Source organism: Trichechus manatus, unplaced genomic scaffold, assembly GCF_000243295.1.
Source record: "Trichechus manatus latirostris isolate Lorelei unplaced genomic scaffold, TriManLat1.0 scaffold00221, whole genome shotgun sequence".
Lineage (NCBI taxonomy): Eukaryota > Metazoa > Chordata > Mammalia > Sirenia > Trichechidae > Trichechus > Trichechus manatus.
In genome coordinates this window covers 3,058,139-3,075,370 of record NW_004444157.1, presented here as the reverse complement: position 1 = coordinate 3,075,370, position 17,232 = coordinate 3,058,139, and the positions used below count along the sequence as shown (strand labels likewise).

Genomic DNA, 17,232 nt, shown 5'->3' with positions numbered 1-17,232 from the left:
CTCACAGACATATATAGAACACTCCACCCAACAGCAGCAAAGTACACATTATTTTCCAACACATATGGAATGTTCTCCAGAATAGACCACATCTTAGGCCACAAAGCAAGACCCAACAAAATTCAAAACACTGAGATAATACAAAGCATTTTCTCTGATCACAATGTGATAAAAGTAGAAATTAATAACAGGAAGAGCAAGGAAAAAAAATGAATTACATGGAAAATGAATGACACCTTGCTTAAAAACCACTGTGTAATAGTAGAAATCAGAAATGGAATAAAAATATCCCTAGAATCAAACATGAACGAAAACACATCACACAGCAAAGGCAGTGCTCAGAGTTCAATTTATAGTAATAGGTGCACACATCCAAAAAGAAGAAAGGGACAAGGTTAAAATATCAGCTATACAACTCGAACAAACAGAGAACAGCAAAAGAAGCCCACAGCCACCAAAGAAAGGAAATAATAAAGATCAGAGCAGAAATAAATGAAATAGAGAATAATAAAACAATAGAAAGAATCAACAAAACCAAAAGTTGGTTCTTTGAAAGGATTAACCAAATCGACAAACCATTGGCCAAACTAACGAAAGAAAAACAGGAGGGGATGCAAATAACCCAAATAAGAAATGAAATGGAGGATACTACAACACACCTAACTGAAATAAAAAGGATCATAACAGAGTACTATGAAAAACTATACTCCAACAAAATTGAAAACCTAGAGGAAATGGACAAATTTCTAGAAACACACTACTTACCTAAACTATCACAAACTGAGGTAAAAAATCTGAACAGACCTGTAACAAGAGAAGAGATTGAAAAGGTAAAAAACAAAACACAAAACAAAACAAAAAACCTCACAGCAACAACAACAACAAAAGCCCTGGCTCAGATAGCTTCACTGGAGAAGTCTACCAAACATTCAGAGAAGAGCTTATACCAGTACTCCTCAAACTACTTCAGGGCATAGAAAAGGAAGGGATACTTCCAAATTCATTCTATGAAGCCAGCATAATCCTGATACCAAAACCAGGCAAAGACACCACAATAAAAGAAACTTATAGACCAATATCTCTTATGAATATAGGTGCAAAAATTCTCAACAAAATTCTAGCCAATAGAATTCAACATCATATAAAAATAATAATACTCCCCGACCAACTGGGATTCATACCAGGTGTACAAGGATGGTTCAACATTAGAAAATCAATCAATGTAACCCACCACATAAATAACACAAAAGAATCACACAATCATCTCAATTGATGCAGAAAAGGCATGCGATAAACTCCAACACCCACTCTTCATAAAAGCTCTCAATAAAATAGGTATAGAAGGGAAATTCCTCAACATAATAAAGGGTATCTGTACAAAACAAACAGCCAACATCATTCTTAACAGAGAGAGGCTAAAAACTTTCCCCCTGAGAACAGGAACAAGACAAGGATGCCCTTTATCACCACTCCTATTTATCATTTTGATGGAGTTCCTAGCTAGAGCAATAAGGCAAGAAAAAGAAACCAAGGGCATCCAAATTTGTAAGGAAGAAGTAAAACTATCCCTATCTGCAGAAGATATGATACTATACACAGAGAACCCAAAGGACTCCACAAGAAAACTACTGCAAGTAATAGAAAGATGCAGCAGAGTAGCAGGATACAAGATAAACATACAATGTTCTGCATCCCACTTTGCTGAGTGGTGTCTGGGGTCTTAAAAGATTGGGGGCGGCCATCTAAGATACATCAATTGGTCCCATCACCTTGGAGCAAAGAAGAATGAAGAAGACCAAAGACACAAGGAAAATATTAGCCCAGAGGACTAAAGGATCACATGAACCAGAGACTCTGCCAGCCTGAGACCAGAAAAACTAGATGGTGCCTGTCTACCATCAATGACTGCCCTGATGGGGAACACAACAGAGAGCCTCGGGCAGAGGAGGTGAAAACTGTAGAACAGAACTCAAATTCACGTAAGAAGACCAGACTTAATGGTCTGACAGAGACTGGAGGATCCCCTGAAACTATGGCCCCCGCATGCACTGTTAAACCCAAACTGAAACCATTCCCGAGACCCACTCTTCAGACAAAGATTAGACAGGCACTATAAATCAAAAAATAATACATGTGAGGAATGTACTTCTTAGTTCATATATATGAGACCAAATGGGCAGCTCCTGTCCAAAAGAAGGATGAGAAATCAGGAAGGGACATAAACTGGTCAAATGGACAGGGGGAACCCAGAGTGGAAGGGGGGAGTGTGCTGTCACATAGTGGATATTGCATCTAGTGTCACAAAACAATATGTGTATAAATTTTTTATGAGAAATTAAGCCGTAGACTTTCACCTAAAGCACAATAAAATAAAATAGAAAAAGATAAACATACAAAAAATCAGTTGAATTCCTATACACCAATAAAGAGAACTGTGAAAAGGAAATCAGGAAAGCAATTTCATTTATAACAGCCCCTAAAAATATAAAATACTGAGGAATAAATCTAACCAGGGTTGTAAAAGTCATATACAAAGAAAACTACAAAACACTACTGCAAGAAACCAAAAGAGACATACATAAATGGAAAAACATACCCTGCTCATGGATAGGTAGACTCAACATTGTGAAAATGTCAATTCTACTCAAAGCAATCTACAAATATAATGCGATCCTGATCCAAATACCAACAGCATTCTTTAATGAGATAGAAAAACTAATCATTAACTTGATATAGAAAGGAAAGAGGCCCCAGATAAGTAAAGCACTTGTGATAGTTAAGGTTGTGTGTCAACTTGGCTGGGACGTGATACTCAGTGGTTTGGCAGTTATGATGTAGTTTAGCAGTCTAATGATGTTGTGATCACTTCCATGATGAGATTTGATACAATGTGATGACCTCCACGATGGGATCTGTTGTGAGTAGTCAATTAGTTGAAAGGGAAGTGTCCTCGGGTGTGTGGCCTGCACTGAATATAAATGGACATTCTGGCAAGGCTTTTGCTCATTCTGGATCCTACAGCTGGTTCCTGTTCCTCTGACCACTGGTTCTTGGGACTTGAGCTAGCAGCATACCTGCAGTCTTGCCTGCCGATCTTGGAATTTCTCGATCTTCACAGCCTGTGAGCAAAAGCCCTGCTCTCTGACCTGCTGATCTTGGATTCACCAGCCCCTGCAGCTGTGTGAATCAGGAGAAGCCTCTATCTTGACCCATGGACTTGAGATGTTCCAGCCTCTACAACCACGTGAACCATTTCCTTGATATAAACCTCTCTCTATATATATATATTTATACACTTTACTGGTTTTGCTTCTCTAGAGAACCCAGCCTAAGACAACATTATTGGCGAGGAAGAATAAAGTAGGAGGACTCGCACTACCTGACCTCAGAACCAACTATACAGTTACGGTAGTCAAAACAGCCTGCTACTGGTACAACCACAGACACGTTGACCAATGGAACAGAATCAAGAACCCAGATATAAATCCATCCACCTACAGTCACCTGGTTTTCAACAAAGGCCCAAAGTCCATTAAATGGGGAAAAGACAGTCTTTTTAGCAAATGGTGCCAGCAAAACTGGATGTCCATCTGTAAAAAAATGAAACAGGACCCATACCTCACACTATACACAAAAACTAACTCAAAATGGATCAAAGACCTAAATATAAAACAAAAAACTATAAAGATCATAGAAGGAAAAATAGGGTCAATGCTAGAGGCCCTGATACACAGCATAAATAGGATACAAACCATAACTAACAATACACAAACATAAGAAGATAAGCTAGAAAACTGGGATCTTCTAAAAATTAAACACCTATACTCATCAAAAGACTTCACCAAAGGAGTAAAAAGAGAGTCTACAGGCTGGGAGAAAAGTTTTGGTATCACAAATCTGACAAAGGTCTAATCTCTAAAGTCTATAGGAAAATCCAACACCTCTACAACAAAAAGACAAATAATCCAATTAAAAAATGGACAAAGGAAATGAACCAAAGAAGACATTCAGGGGGCTAACAAATGCATGAGGAAATGCTCACGATCATTAGCCATCAGTGAAATACAAATCAAAACTACCATGAGATACCATCTCACCCCAACAATGCTGGCACTAATCCAAAAAACACAGAATAATAAATATTGGAGAGGTTGTGGGGAGATTAGAACACTTATGCACTGCTGGTGGGAATATAAAATGGTACAACGATTTTGGAAATCAATATGGCACTTCCTTAAAAAGCTGAAAATAAAAATACCATATGATCCAGCAATCCCACTCCTAGGTATATATCTTAGAGAAATAAGAGCCATCACATGAATAGACATATGCATACCCATGTTCACTGCAGCATTATTCACAATAGCAAAAAGATGGAAACAACCTAAGTGCCCATCAACAGGTGAATGGATAAACAAACTATTGTATGTACACACAATGGAATACTACACAACAATAAAGAGCAATGATGAATCTGTGAAATATCTCACAACATGGATGAATCTGGAGGGCATTGTACTGAGTGAAATGTCAATCACAAAAGGACAAATACTGTATGAGACCACTATTATCAAAACTCATGAAAAGGTTTGCACACAGAAAGAAACAATCTTTGATGGTTACTAGGGAGGAGAGGGGTGAGAAGGGAAAAACACTAACCAGACAATGGACAAGTGGTAACTTTGGTGAAGTACACAATACTGGGGAAGTCAGCACAACAAGCCAGGCAAGGTCATGGAAGTTTCATATACACATCCCAACTCCCTGAGGGACCGAATTACTGGGCTGAAGGCTGGGTACCATGGTCTTGGGGGACATATATGTCAACTGGCATAACATAGTTCATAAAGAAAATGTTCTACATCCTACTTTGGTGAGTAGCATCTAGGGTCTTAAAAGCTTGTGAGCAGCCATCTAAGATACTTCACTGGTTCCACCCCCTCTGGAGCAAGGGAGAATGAAGAAAACCAAAGACACAAGGGAAAGATTACTCCAAAGGACTAATGGACCATGACTACCATAGTCTCTACCAGACTGAGTCCAGCACAACTAGATGGTGCCTAGCTACTATCATCGACAGCTCTCACAGGGATCACAATAGAGGGTCCCAGACAGAGCTTGAGAAAAATTAAAACAAAATTCTAACTCACAATAAAAGACCAAACATACTAGTCTGACAGAGACTGGAGAAACCCTGAGAGTATGGCCCCTGGATACCCTTTTAACTCAGTACCGAAGTCACTCCTGAGGTTCACCCTTCAGCCAAAGATTAGACAGGCCCATAAAACAAAACGATGCTAATGGGCACACCAACCTAGGGGCAAGGGCGAGAAAGCAGGAGGGGACAGGAAAGTTAGTCATGGGGAACCCAAGGCTGAGAAGGGGAGAGTGTTGACCTGTCATGGGGTTGGCAACCAATGTCACAAAGCAATATGTGTATTAACTGTTCAATGAGCAACTAATTTGCTCTGTATACCTTCATCTAAAGTATAATTTAAAAAAAGGAGCGGGGGGGAGATGTCGATAGAGGAACAGAGCCTAGTGGGTACAAGAGCTATGACAACACCACCTGTGGATGGTTTTCAATATGGTCTAATCTGGAATGCTGGTAAATGCCCCCTCCCCCGTATCTCCTAAAACTGCCAAATTTTCACCAGTAGAGGCTCATTCCTTTGAGATAGCAAACCTCCTTTAAAAAATAATCTCTTCAGGGGTTGGAAACCTGGACTTAGTTTGCATTAGTTTAATGTGATTTACTCCTAATATATCTTGAGATCTGAAAGGATCTTCTGAATAATGAAGGAAAGGGTCTCTTGATGGGACAGGAGCAAATCTGAATCCTGAGCCACTCATGTAAAGATTGACATGGGGTGTGAGAGAGGGACACTACAAGGAATACAAGTAGGACTTTAAACAAGCATGGCTGACAGTATTAGAAGTTATCTCTACAACAGTAAGGAAAATGCTAAAATAAGGGAAAATAGGTCAAAGTAAGTTGAACTTGTACCCTTGACAAGGTAAGGGAGTCAGAGCAAACGGTCGACCCTATCCTGCTCCTCCCACCATGCTATTTCAAGATGCTTGTGGTCAAAACCGTGCCATTCCAGTTGCTTATACAGGCAGGCAGGCCCTATTTTTTCTATTCAGTAGTAGTCTATTCAGTAGTAGATAGGACAGGTGAATATTCATTTACTCAGTATTAACCAGCCTATGATATTCTATGTTCTGGCCTTGGTTTAAAGGCTCCATATTAGGTTTGAATTCCTACTCAGAGCCCAAGGACTGAAGGAGCTTGGAAAGGTTCTGGTATGCAAAGGTTCAGAGCTTCTCTCCTCCTAGAACCTCCACAGGGTGCTTTTAGTGAGAAGAAGCTATTCTTCCTCTCTTTTTACTTCTCTGGAAGAGATTTACCAAAGAAATACCAAAGGGAAGCGTATTTTGTTATCTAAATCTCAGAGGCAATTATTGGATAACTGTCATTTTGGAAGATCATCCTCTCTAAGATGATAATTATTATAACCTGGAAGAAATCTGCAAAATTATCCAACGTTAATACTCCAGGCAATAAAGGAGGTTGGTAAAAAAAAAAAAATGTTTTAGCAGGGTGGCTACTTCAAGATGCTTGTGGTCAAAACAATGCCATTCCAATTGCTTATACAGGCAGGTGGGCCCTATTTTCTCCCCTGTGAGTTCAGAATCTCCTGCTCCTCACCTATCTTTTGCAAGAAGCTTGCCAGGTGAATACCCCATGCAAAATTCCTTCTCTGCTCATCACCCCTTTTTTCTCCCATGACTTAGTATTTTAGAATGAAAAAGTGAAAACAAAACAAAAAGATGAACGAAGAAGTGCAAACCCACAGAGCATAGACAGCTGGTTGTCTGAAAAGACAGGGTGACGAATACTCAGAAACAATGGAAAAAATATACTACTTGGTACAGTCATGCATCCTAACCAAGTCCATGCTTCAAAACCAATGTCAAATACTACACTGTATAAAGTGAGAGAGAGAGAGAAGTTGAATTTAATATAATCGAAGTAGGTTTCCCAAACAGAAATATTTGGGAGATGATAAGGAATAACAGGTATCTCCCCAGTTTCCATTCAATTTTACATACGCTGCATATGTAAATTTTTACACAATGTAATTTTTTAAAAATTAGTCATTCAACTTTGGCCTTTGGTACTTTGTACATTTTGGAGCACTAGAATAGAGACATCAGCAACCTGATCTCCACATCTGTCCCAGCTTTATCCAGTCCCTCTGTGATATTCCAAGGGATACTAAGAATTCTCATAAATTAGGTGACCACTATTTCTACTCCTTGAAATTTCTCCCATTGGCCTTGAAACACAATAAGATAGTCCAAGCTTATAGATCTTGGTGGGTGGATGTTGTGCAGATGGAACATTCAGGAACATAGGAACCTAGGGGGTCTGACTGGAGAACAGAAAGCAAAGCATTTCCCCCACAAACACACCCAGGAATCTCTCCCACTTTTCATCCAGCAATACCAAGAATGCCTTTATCGTTTGTACTTTGTATTTAGGTATTGAGGACTGCAACTATACTATCTTTAAGGAGTCATACATTAGATCGTTATCAATCATTTATACCTAAGTTCGCATCCCATTTTCACTTTTCTAACTAAGAGCAGTGCCTGGAGAGAACTAGATGCTGACAGCCATTTAAATGATGGGGAGGAGGGGGAAATAACAGGAACTGATCCTGTCTTCTGTGACAACATAATGGAGCCTTCTGGGAAGCTGGGGGCACTAGGGTGACTGAAAGGTGCCAAGAAGGAATCAAAGGTGAACTGGACCGGCTCCAAGGGAAAAAAAATGCTTACTTCCTGAAATTGTTGAGGACTGACCCAATTTCAATGAACGACTGGAGCTTTTTCTCAGCTATCACGGAGAGTCTGAAGCAGTAGCAGTGTGTGACTGTAAATGTTCTGGAACCTAAATTTCTACCAATCAATATAGACTGGAATTCTTCGGATTCTGGTTGGTCAGGACTGTCACGACCAAATACTACTGAGGCTAAATTGAAACAACACTCAGTCTAAGCTAAAGCATCATAAGAGAGGAAAGTATAGGCTTTTTTTATATACTCGTATCTGGCCATTCAGGTGAAAGCATTTGGTAATCACTGAGAAGGCGACCATTTACAGTTTGACACATAATGTGGCACCTGTGTGGCCAATAAAATTTGAATAGTACAAGTGAACTTCTATCTTCTTCCACAGAGACAGATTTGTACAGTATGTTTCCCTAAGCTTTAATAAATATCAAACACTTTTACTCACGAGGAGCCCCTTCAGCCATTTCAATAGCAGTGATTCCCACGGACCACACATCACTCTGCAAAGAGAAAGATGACAGACAATGTCACTAAGAACTGGAAAACTGGCAACAATCTTTGGAGATAGGGGGTGTCAAGCCAGAGCCATTTCATACTTTTTCTATAATGAAGCTTCATTACAGTCTGACGCTCCAGGAAGACATTATCTGAGCTTATGACAAGCCAACATCTCATGACACAACTGGTTGATATGGGATGGGATTCAGTGCAAGGAAAGTTCATCTTGGATGTATCACTATTGTTGCCTTAACTGAAATACCAAAATGAACTTGCTATAGGAAGTGCTATCACATAGATCTACTAGCTGTGTGATCTTGGGCAAATGATTTAACTCTCTGTACCTTAATTTTCCCCTATGTAAAATGGAGATAATAATAGTACCCACCTAATAGGGCTGGTATGATTATTAAATGAAATAATATATGTAAAGCTCCGCCAGCAGTTCCTAGCATATAGTAAACTGAGAATCAGAATTATAGTGAGGTGCTAGGAAATTATCCTCACTGCTATTAACTGTACTTCATTTTTTAGAATATGGAAAAAGAGTATAGGGCAGAGGTACACTGACTGGCTCTGTGACCCTAAACAAGTTAACTGAATTCTTAGAACCCTAGTCTGTAGATTGGTTAGCTTCAAAGGATTGCTGTGATGGTCTAAGCTTAAGCTTTCTTTTAACTACATGGGGCTAAAAAGTAAAAATTAACTAATATGAGTGAAAGTACTTTGAAGCTTGCAAAAAATAATCATACAGCTATAAAGCGTTATTTTTACAGCAAACCACTTGAAGACTATTATGCTTCCATAAACTCCATAGTTCCTAGGATAGCCCTGGACATATAATAGGCCCTCAGTAAATATTTATTTTGCCAATCAAGCAGACAGCATTTAAGGGAAAGGGAAAGGAGATAAAACTTCAATTAATCAAGGTCAAATGTTGAGTCCTAGGTTCCACTCAGCAAGACCACAATGAATTGTTTGGATGACTTATGATGTGGAGACTGAGTAAGATTTTCCAGTCTATAGCAATGGAGAGTTTTCTTTCCACATCAGCTTTTTGAAATGTGTACGTAGATGTATATTGTCCAGATTGCAGCTCCAGTGGAAATTTTAATAAATAGTATGAATTGTTATTTAATTTCCACTGATCTTCTGTGGTTTGGGAGGTGAACCATACCAAGGACTTTCTCTGTTACCCTGAGTAATCAAATTATTTCTTTAATCTTGGAGCAAAGTTACTGTGGAGATTAATAATTGGCCTCATATTTATTCATTTTTAAGTTTATAGAGCCCTCTGCCCCTGGAAGTTAAATTTCCATATAAAGCCACACGATATAATATTTTTACCAAGACATGGCAAGCAACATGAGCTAGACATTCTTCCTCAAATCTGGATAACTCCCAAAGGTCTACTTTGTCTCAGTTCTTAGAAAATATTACTTTTATGCATATAATCAAACCACATAAGGAACTGAGACTAATATTTCCTATTAGAGTTTAATATGAAAGGAGGAGCTGCTTGCTTTTTATTCTTTTATCATCAAAAAATAAACGTTAGTCAAATATCCTTCCCAAACATTAGTCGTACTGTTTGAGGCCTCACACTCACTCTGTAATCATAGGAGCGTCTTGGGTCCTCATCGCAGTTAATCACCTCAGGTGCCATCCAGTATGGTGTCCCAATGAAGCTATTTCTCCTCCCATTAGTTCTGCTTACCTGAGCACTCACTCCAAAATCCACTGAAAAATTCAGCATATGTCAAAATAATTAATCAGTAACAAAAAGCATAATAAATTATTGCTTTAACTTGGAAAGCCAATACAAAAGCCACAATGGATAACAGATTTTCATTTCAGCCCAGCAAACTTTACCCTGAAGTCTACTCCAGGAATACTGGGAAATAGGCTTATGCTGCTATTTATGTTGGAAAGAGATTCAGCAGTGCTACTATAAATCAATGGTAGGTTTGGCTGAATGTTTACCCGGCATATTAAAAATAAAGTTCCATCAGTACACCCTGAACCTCTGAAGTGATAACATATGTAGTGTTTGGACCTGCCACCAAGCTGGAGGAAGAACAGCACTATAAGCAGCATCTAAGAAATGCAAAACCCATTAGCATATGACTAGGAAGCTTCACACATGACATTAGAAAGGCCTATCACACTGATGGAAAAAAATGAGTTTTCTGCTAGAATTTGGTTTAAGTTCTTCTACACATCCTCGGAATCAGATGCAAATATAAATACTTCAGTGGCTTTTCACTTACTTCCAGTTTTTCTTCTGTGTTGCAAATGGTTGGGTTGGCCAGCAACTTGACCCAAGCAAGTATGTGGAAATGTTGCTCTATATGAGAATACAGTGCTTAGCCTTGTGGTAGATTATCTATTCTGTACATTTGAATGTGAAATCTGTATGTCCCTCATGTATTTTAACACAATTTCTTTGTAGCGTTTAGACACAAAAGAGATAAATACATTTTCTTGAAATTACCTTTTACTTATTTCAAGAACAATTACTACCTAATGCTTCTTGCACAAATATTCAGTGAATGAACAAAATATCTACTCTGGTTCTATTTGTTTAGCAGGAAAATGGGAAATATCTTAAGGTCACGTTGAGTCATGTTAGGCAAGAGTTGATATAATTTAAAAATAAATACAGAAACCGATACCAATGATTTGTTCTATGTCAATGGGGTTATCTACTATTGCATAATATTGCCATAATTAATATGGTATTATTTAAAAACCAACCCCAAATATTAATTTTAAATGTTATAGAATGCAATATATTCTTCCCCTGTGCTTATGAAGATAATAAGTATGATTATTTTCAAATATACTGCACTTCTCTGAATCCTGAAACAGATAGCCAGGGATTTTCTGGTCTTTTAATTTCTAATTCTGAATATGATTTGGATATTATTAGAGCATCATTTTCTATCAATATCATTCCTTTAAATATTTGAGAGAAAATCCCATAGAAGGAATTCATTCTTATATATTTTACAAGCTCTTGATATTCTGGGGGAAACTATGGCCGTATGATAGAAGCACTTCTTTTTATTTTTTTATTTTTACTTTTTTTTTAATTCTTGTACATGCACAGAAACTCGCACATAGTAAGTACTCAATTCAATTGTTGAAATAAATATAATAGCTATATCTAACAGAGGGCAAAGCAATGACCAAAAAGTTGGGGAAACCCCTGTTATAATTAAAAAGTTGTTTTACCTACAGGATTTCAAAGAAATAGTCAGGTACAACCTCTTCTATTTGCCCCGCCTCCCCTTCCAAACAAATTTTCAAATGTTAACTGGCATTGCAGGCAGACCCTGTCAATAAGTAGAAGACACTGGCAGTGACAAGATAGAAAGGGCAGGTATCTTAAAGGAGTTTTCCTCATTAAGATATTTTGGTCTCCATCTAAATTATTCCAAGAATAAACTTACCCAGTTTGACTTCAGCATTATGAGTCAGTAGCACATTCTGACCTTTGATGTCCCGGTGAATTACTCGGTGTGCGTGAAGGTGAGCTAAGCCCTGTATATATGAATATATATATAAAAGCCACATCAACATATGTTTTTCCTCTTTTCTAGTTCTGTTCTTAGTACTTTTGGAGTAACTTTTGTTTAAAAAAAAAAAAGTCTAGATTTGATTTTACAGATGAAATTCTTTCTTTAGGCTGGAATTACTACAACCAGTTCCAAGAAATACTACTTTTGGCTATACAGAAAGGAAAATAAATCAGGACACCCTTGAAAGAAAAACAACGCCTCCCTTTCTAGCCTCCATATTTCCAACTAAAATTAAGAGTAAAGAACTGGACATCATAACTATCCTAGCTCGGCCATTGTGCTCTATTCCTCATCCAACCATTTGTTTAGTCCAAAATACTTTCTAGTCAGACTTGCAGGCTGAGAAAATGAGAGAATATGGAAATTCATTTTAAAGCGTTTGTAATTTCTATTGGCTTACCATACTGGCTCCAGCCCATTCACCACTAAAGCTAATCGGTGACCCAGTATGTAATGCTGCAGTGAGATCTCTTCAGAAACTGAGGATTAATAACTGTTGTTGTGTGCCACCAAGTTGATTCTGACTCACAGCGACCTTATAGGACAGAATAGAACTGCCCCATAGGGTTTCCTAGGCTGAAGTCTTTACAGGAGCAGACCGCCAGGTCTTTTTGCTCATGGAGCAGCTGGTAGGTTCCAATCGCAGACCTTTCGGTTAGCAGCTGAGCACTTAACCATCATGCCACAAGGGCTCCTTAATTAATAATAGTAAACCAAAAAAAAAAAAAGAAAAAAAAAAACCCAAACCCGTTGCCGTCGAGTCAATTCCGACTCATAGTGACCCTACAGGACAGAGTAGAACTGCCCCATAGAGTTTCCAAGGAGCACCTGGTGGATTTGAACTGCTGACTTTTTGGTTAGCAGCTGTAGCACTTAACCACTACGCCACCAGGGTTTTCTGACTAATAACAGTAGTAACCATAAAAACAGCTAACACTTATTGAGTCATTATTCTTTGCCAGGCACTGTGGTAAATGCTTTACATGGAGTAAATTATTAAATCCTCACAGCAACCCTGTGCAGCAGAAGGTATGAGGAAAGTGAGACTTGGAGAAATTAAGTAACTACTCAAGGCAACACAGCTAATACATGATGAAACTAGAATTCAAACTTAGCTGAGAGTTGACAGTCTTATTAACCATTACACTATAATCACAAGTGAATCCAACCAAATTGGGAGGAAGGACGTTTCAACATTGTGAATGGAGCTGTTAAGTTTTGTTACTATCCTTCTTGGGTGACCCACTTCAACCAGAAAGAAAAAAAGCAGAAAGAAAAAGTTGGTAGGTCAAGTAGATTTTTGCTCTTATCCAATTTGGTATTAGAAGTAAAGAAAAAAAAAAAGTGGGGCAGCATTCATAGGAGAGTGTCTGTCTTCTATAAGGTTTCAGATGGTTTGGGGTTTTTCTGTAAATCTCTGACTTTTCCTGCCTCATCTTGATCTCTAATGATAGTGCTACACTATTTTTTTTAAGAACTCTAAAAAAAATCATAAAAACATAATAAATATTCCAAGTCATTGCCATGATCCACTGAACACAGTAATCTGACTCTGACAGAACCATTGAAGGCCATGATTTGGAAGGGCCTGGTTACCCATCTTGCACTTGCAGTCTACCTTAAAAGTTAAGAACGTCACCTTGAAATCTGCTTTCTTGAAAGCCTTTTGGACATTTGACATGTCCTGCTCCAGAGGTTATACTTAGACTTCTTAAACCATAAGAATCAAATGTGACCAAGTCTAAGATACATTTTTTAAATTTTTGTAAAAATAAAATTAACACAATGTTTGCTGATTTAACATTTTTTGTGTGTACAATTCAGTGAGACCAGTTACATCAATCATGTTGTGCAACTGCCACCAATACCTGTTGCTGAATTTTTCTGTCACCATAAAAGGAAGCTCAATGATTCCTAAACAATTTTATACATTACTCTCAGGTTCTTTCAAAATTGTGGGAATATGACTTTACGAAGACTTACCTGAAGGATTTCTCGGCAGATATAAGCAATCCAATCTTCTTTTAAACTCTGATTTCTGGTCATCCTCACTACATCAGTGACTGAGCCTGCTGCACATAACTCCATCACCATCTGCAGGGACACCGGCAAAGTATCAAGAATTAGAAAGTAATTCTTTGAAAATATCTGGAGATTTTTAGTCCATATGGCTGGTAATGTTTAGAGATTAAGACACTGCAAAGAATGGCTCAGTTGTCTGGTGGAAGACTCCAAAGGCTAGTGGAATCAGAAAGAATTGGATAAAACTCAAAGATTTGTGGAGGGAGGGAAGCCAGGTACCACACCAGGATATTTAACTAGAAGGTGGGATTTAAGCCAAGCCTTGAAGGATAGGTAGTATTTGTATATGTTGAGAGGCAAAAAAGAAGACTATTCAGTTTATGAAAAAACAGAATGAGCACACGCCTTTAGAAAGAAGTTTGTGCGGGGGACAAGCCTGACTGATGACTGAAGTTTAATGGAAAGGGTAGTTGAGGGAACAGTTTGATTGGGGGTGAAGATGCAGGTTTTGGAGGGTCTCAAAAGAGTTTACACTTAAACATTGAGACTAGGTTTGTTTGTTTTTTTTTTTGTTGTTGTTGTTGTATTGTTTTTATTTTCAATTTCCAGATAATTTTTCCCCAAGAGACTGGCAAACCACAACTCCAAGGGGATGACTGTCAATTGAAATTCTTTCCAAACGGGATGACTGATAAGGCAACTCCATTTTAAGGCTACTATCCTTGACAGAAGGAGACCTTGTGGTGGAGTGGTTAAGCGCTTGGCTGCTAACCAAAAAAGTTGGCAGTTCGAACCCACCAGCCCTCTGTGAGAGAAAGATGTATGTGGCAGTCTGCTTCCATAAAGATTATGGCCTTGGAAACCCTATAGGGCAGTTCTACTGTGTCCTATAGGGCCGCTATGAGTCGGAATCCACTTGATGGCAATGGGATTTGGGTTTTTTAATCCTTGACAGTGTGTCATTTAGATTTTACTTCTTACTAATGAACTCCATTTCTCAGAAAATCTGTTTTTGCCACCAATGCAGTGAATGTCAAACTAGTTGTTAATCTTTAGGCACTGAATTTTCCTCCAGCTAATATTAGCTAACTGGAGGACTGACCAATGTGAAGAAGAATGTTAACTATTATAATCAACCTAGCATTTAATAGGAACCTTTTTCTTCAAGGACAGGTTTATGCATTACTGCCCATATCAAAACTGCTTTATCAATAGAACAAAACATGTCTTTTTTTAAATAACTGTAAGCAATTTAATTATTGCCATAAATGAAGGGAAGCAAAAGGATAAACCCAAAATCATGAATATTCAAAATATTTACCTTATTTCTTTTTGGAATACTAAGATTTTCTTTCCAGAAAACTACTCCCCTAATTTATATTTTCTCAAAACTAACATTATTGCATTTCTTTCACCTGAGCATACTTTTACCAAAAAGAAGAGAAGAGGTGGCCAAGCAAAAGCAGTAATACAGATAAACCACAAAAGGATAATTTTCCTGCGGAGAATTAGGGGTTGACTATATTGAATGGACACAACATATAAACCGTGGTAATGGAAGGAAAGGGGCTCATACTGAACCGTGATGAAAGTGAATTAAAACCATTCACCAAGATGTACCCTGAAAGATCTTGCTAATATGACCTGAGGCAGAAGAACTCTCCTGTGAACAGAAAGTACAGAATTCTCAATCATTTTCCTAGGTTTTTGAGCACAGTGCCTGCCTGGCACATACTCTTTATACATGCTAATTATCTAGCCATTTATCTTCTATTTGTTGTTCTGATTTACATGACTAAGAAAGTGTGAATGATTCGAAACTCTTACCTCCACAAATAATTAATTCTTCAATTAATTCTTTCAGCTTTATTTTCAAGCTTTATTTCTTCCAGGAAGTCTTTCTCATTCCCCAGCTTAATTCAGGTTCCTTTGTTATTTGCCCACATAGAACTGTGTTATTTCCTTCTGACCAATTATACTTTCATTTGTGTGATTAATATTGGTGTGCACAAACAGACTGTAATCTCCAGTGAGCCAGGGACATATCTATTCAGCTTACCATGTATCCCCAGCATCTAGCAGAGTGCCTGGCAAATAGATGGTTTTCAATGAATATATGCTGAACGCCTGAATGAACTGAGTACTAATAACATATATCCAATTAGAAGACTTTTCTCATAGTTTCCCATACTGTCAAGAGGAAAAAACTTGTGAGTAAAAATATATGAAAAGACAAATGGCATATGCCAAAAAACAAACATTAGCTATTAAAGCTGTGCAGCAATATTTAATAAAATCTCAACTGAAATTGTCAGAGAATAGAGGAGTCTAGTTAACTGGACATTTGGGAGAAATTAGGGTTATATGAAGATCTTTAAATTTGGTGGTTCTCAAAGGAGGGTACCTAGACCAGAAGCAACAGTACTACCTCTGAACTTGTTAGAAAGTGCAAATTCTTGGATCCCCCCTCCAAACCTATTGAATCAGAAACTCTAGGGATGGGGCCCAACAATCTGTATTTTATCCGGCTCTCCAGGAGATTCTGATGCGTGCTAAAGTTTGAGAACCAATGTTTTCATTCAATCCCTTGTTAAAAAACCTTTCTATAATGTCCACTGACCACATTCCTCAAGTCCATTATGTAGAATGTGGCCAAATCTTTCCTTGACACTTAAAGATCCTGAAAAGTCTCAGTCATTATTTTGAAAAAAAAATTACTATTATTGGCTTTGACTGGAAATAGAAACATAGGAAAGATTCTCTGTATACTGACCCCAGCTTATGTTCTAAATATTCCTTTTTCAATATGAAGACACCCTTGACTAAAACCCACTTTCTTGTGATTTGCCTATTTCTCCTATAGTGGAAGGCAGCAACAATTCCTCATAACTGTGGCTTAGGTAGTGTGAATTACAGTTAGCCAAACTTTTTTATAATTTACGTCTCATTGGTCTAGAATTTGTTATACTCCAGGCATGAAGACTAAGAAAAGAATAAGTCAATTAACCATTTGGAAAAGAGATTCTAGCAGTTATATTTACACATCAGTACATATACTTTAAAATGCACCCATTTGTTCAGGCCAAGTGCTAATTAGATTGATCCTAGTTCAGCCATTGTTTGGCAAAATCAGGTAGTCTCCTTGTCCATATCTCTAATTTACCAGCCAGTGCGGTAGTTAGATAAAGTTAAAAGCAACAAAGTTATATTTTAAGAGGAATATGTTAGATTTCTCCAGTGTTCATTTGAGTCCTTCCCCATGCCAC

The 17,232-nt window shown here is 38.0% G+C and overlaps 1 protein-coding gene across 1 annotated transcript in view; it reads right to left on the bottom strand.

Annotated features, from left to right (window-relative positions):
* The window catches only part of NRK (Nik related kinase), a 146,906-nt gene that overhangs the window by 55,266 nt on the left and 74,408 nt on the right, over positions 1 to 17,232 (bottom strand). The window contains exons 6-9 of the mRNA XM_004388913.2: positions 13,928 to 14,038; positions 11,816 to 11,906; positions 9,970 to 10,100; positions 8,308 to 8,362 (exon numbers count right to left, since the gene is read on the bottom strand). Of these exons, the coding sequence (XP_004388970.1) occupies positions 8,308 to 8,362; positions 9,970 to 10,100; positions 11,816 to 11,906; positions 13,928 to 14,038 (388 nt within the window). The remainder of the gene's footprint in view (positions 1 to 8,307; positions 8,363 to 9,969; positions 10,101 to 11,815; positions 11,907 to 13,927; positions 14,039 to 17,232) is intronic.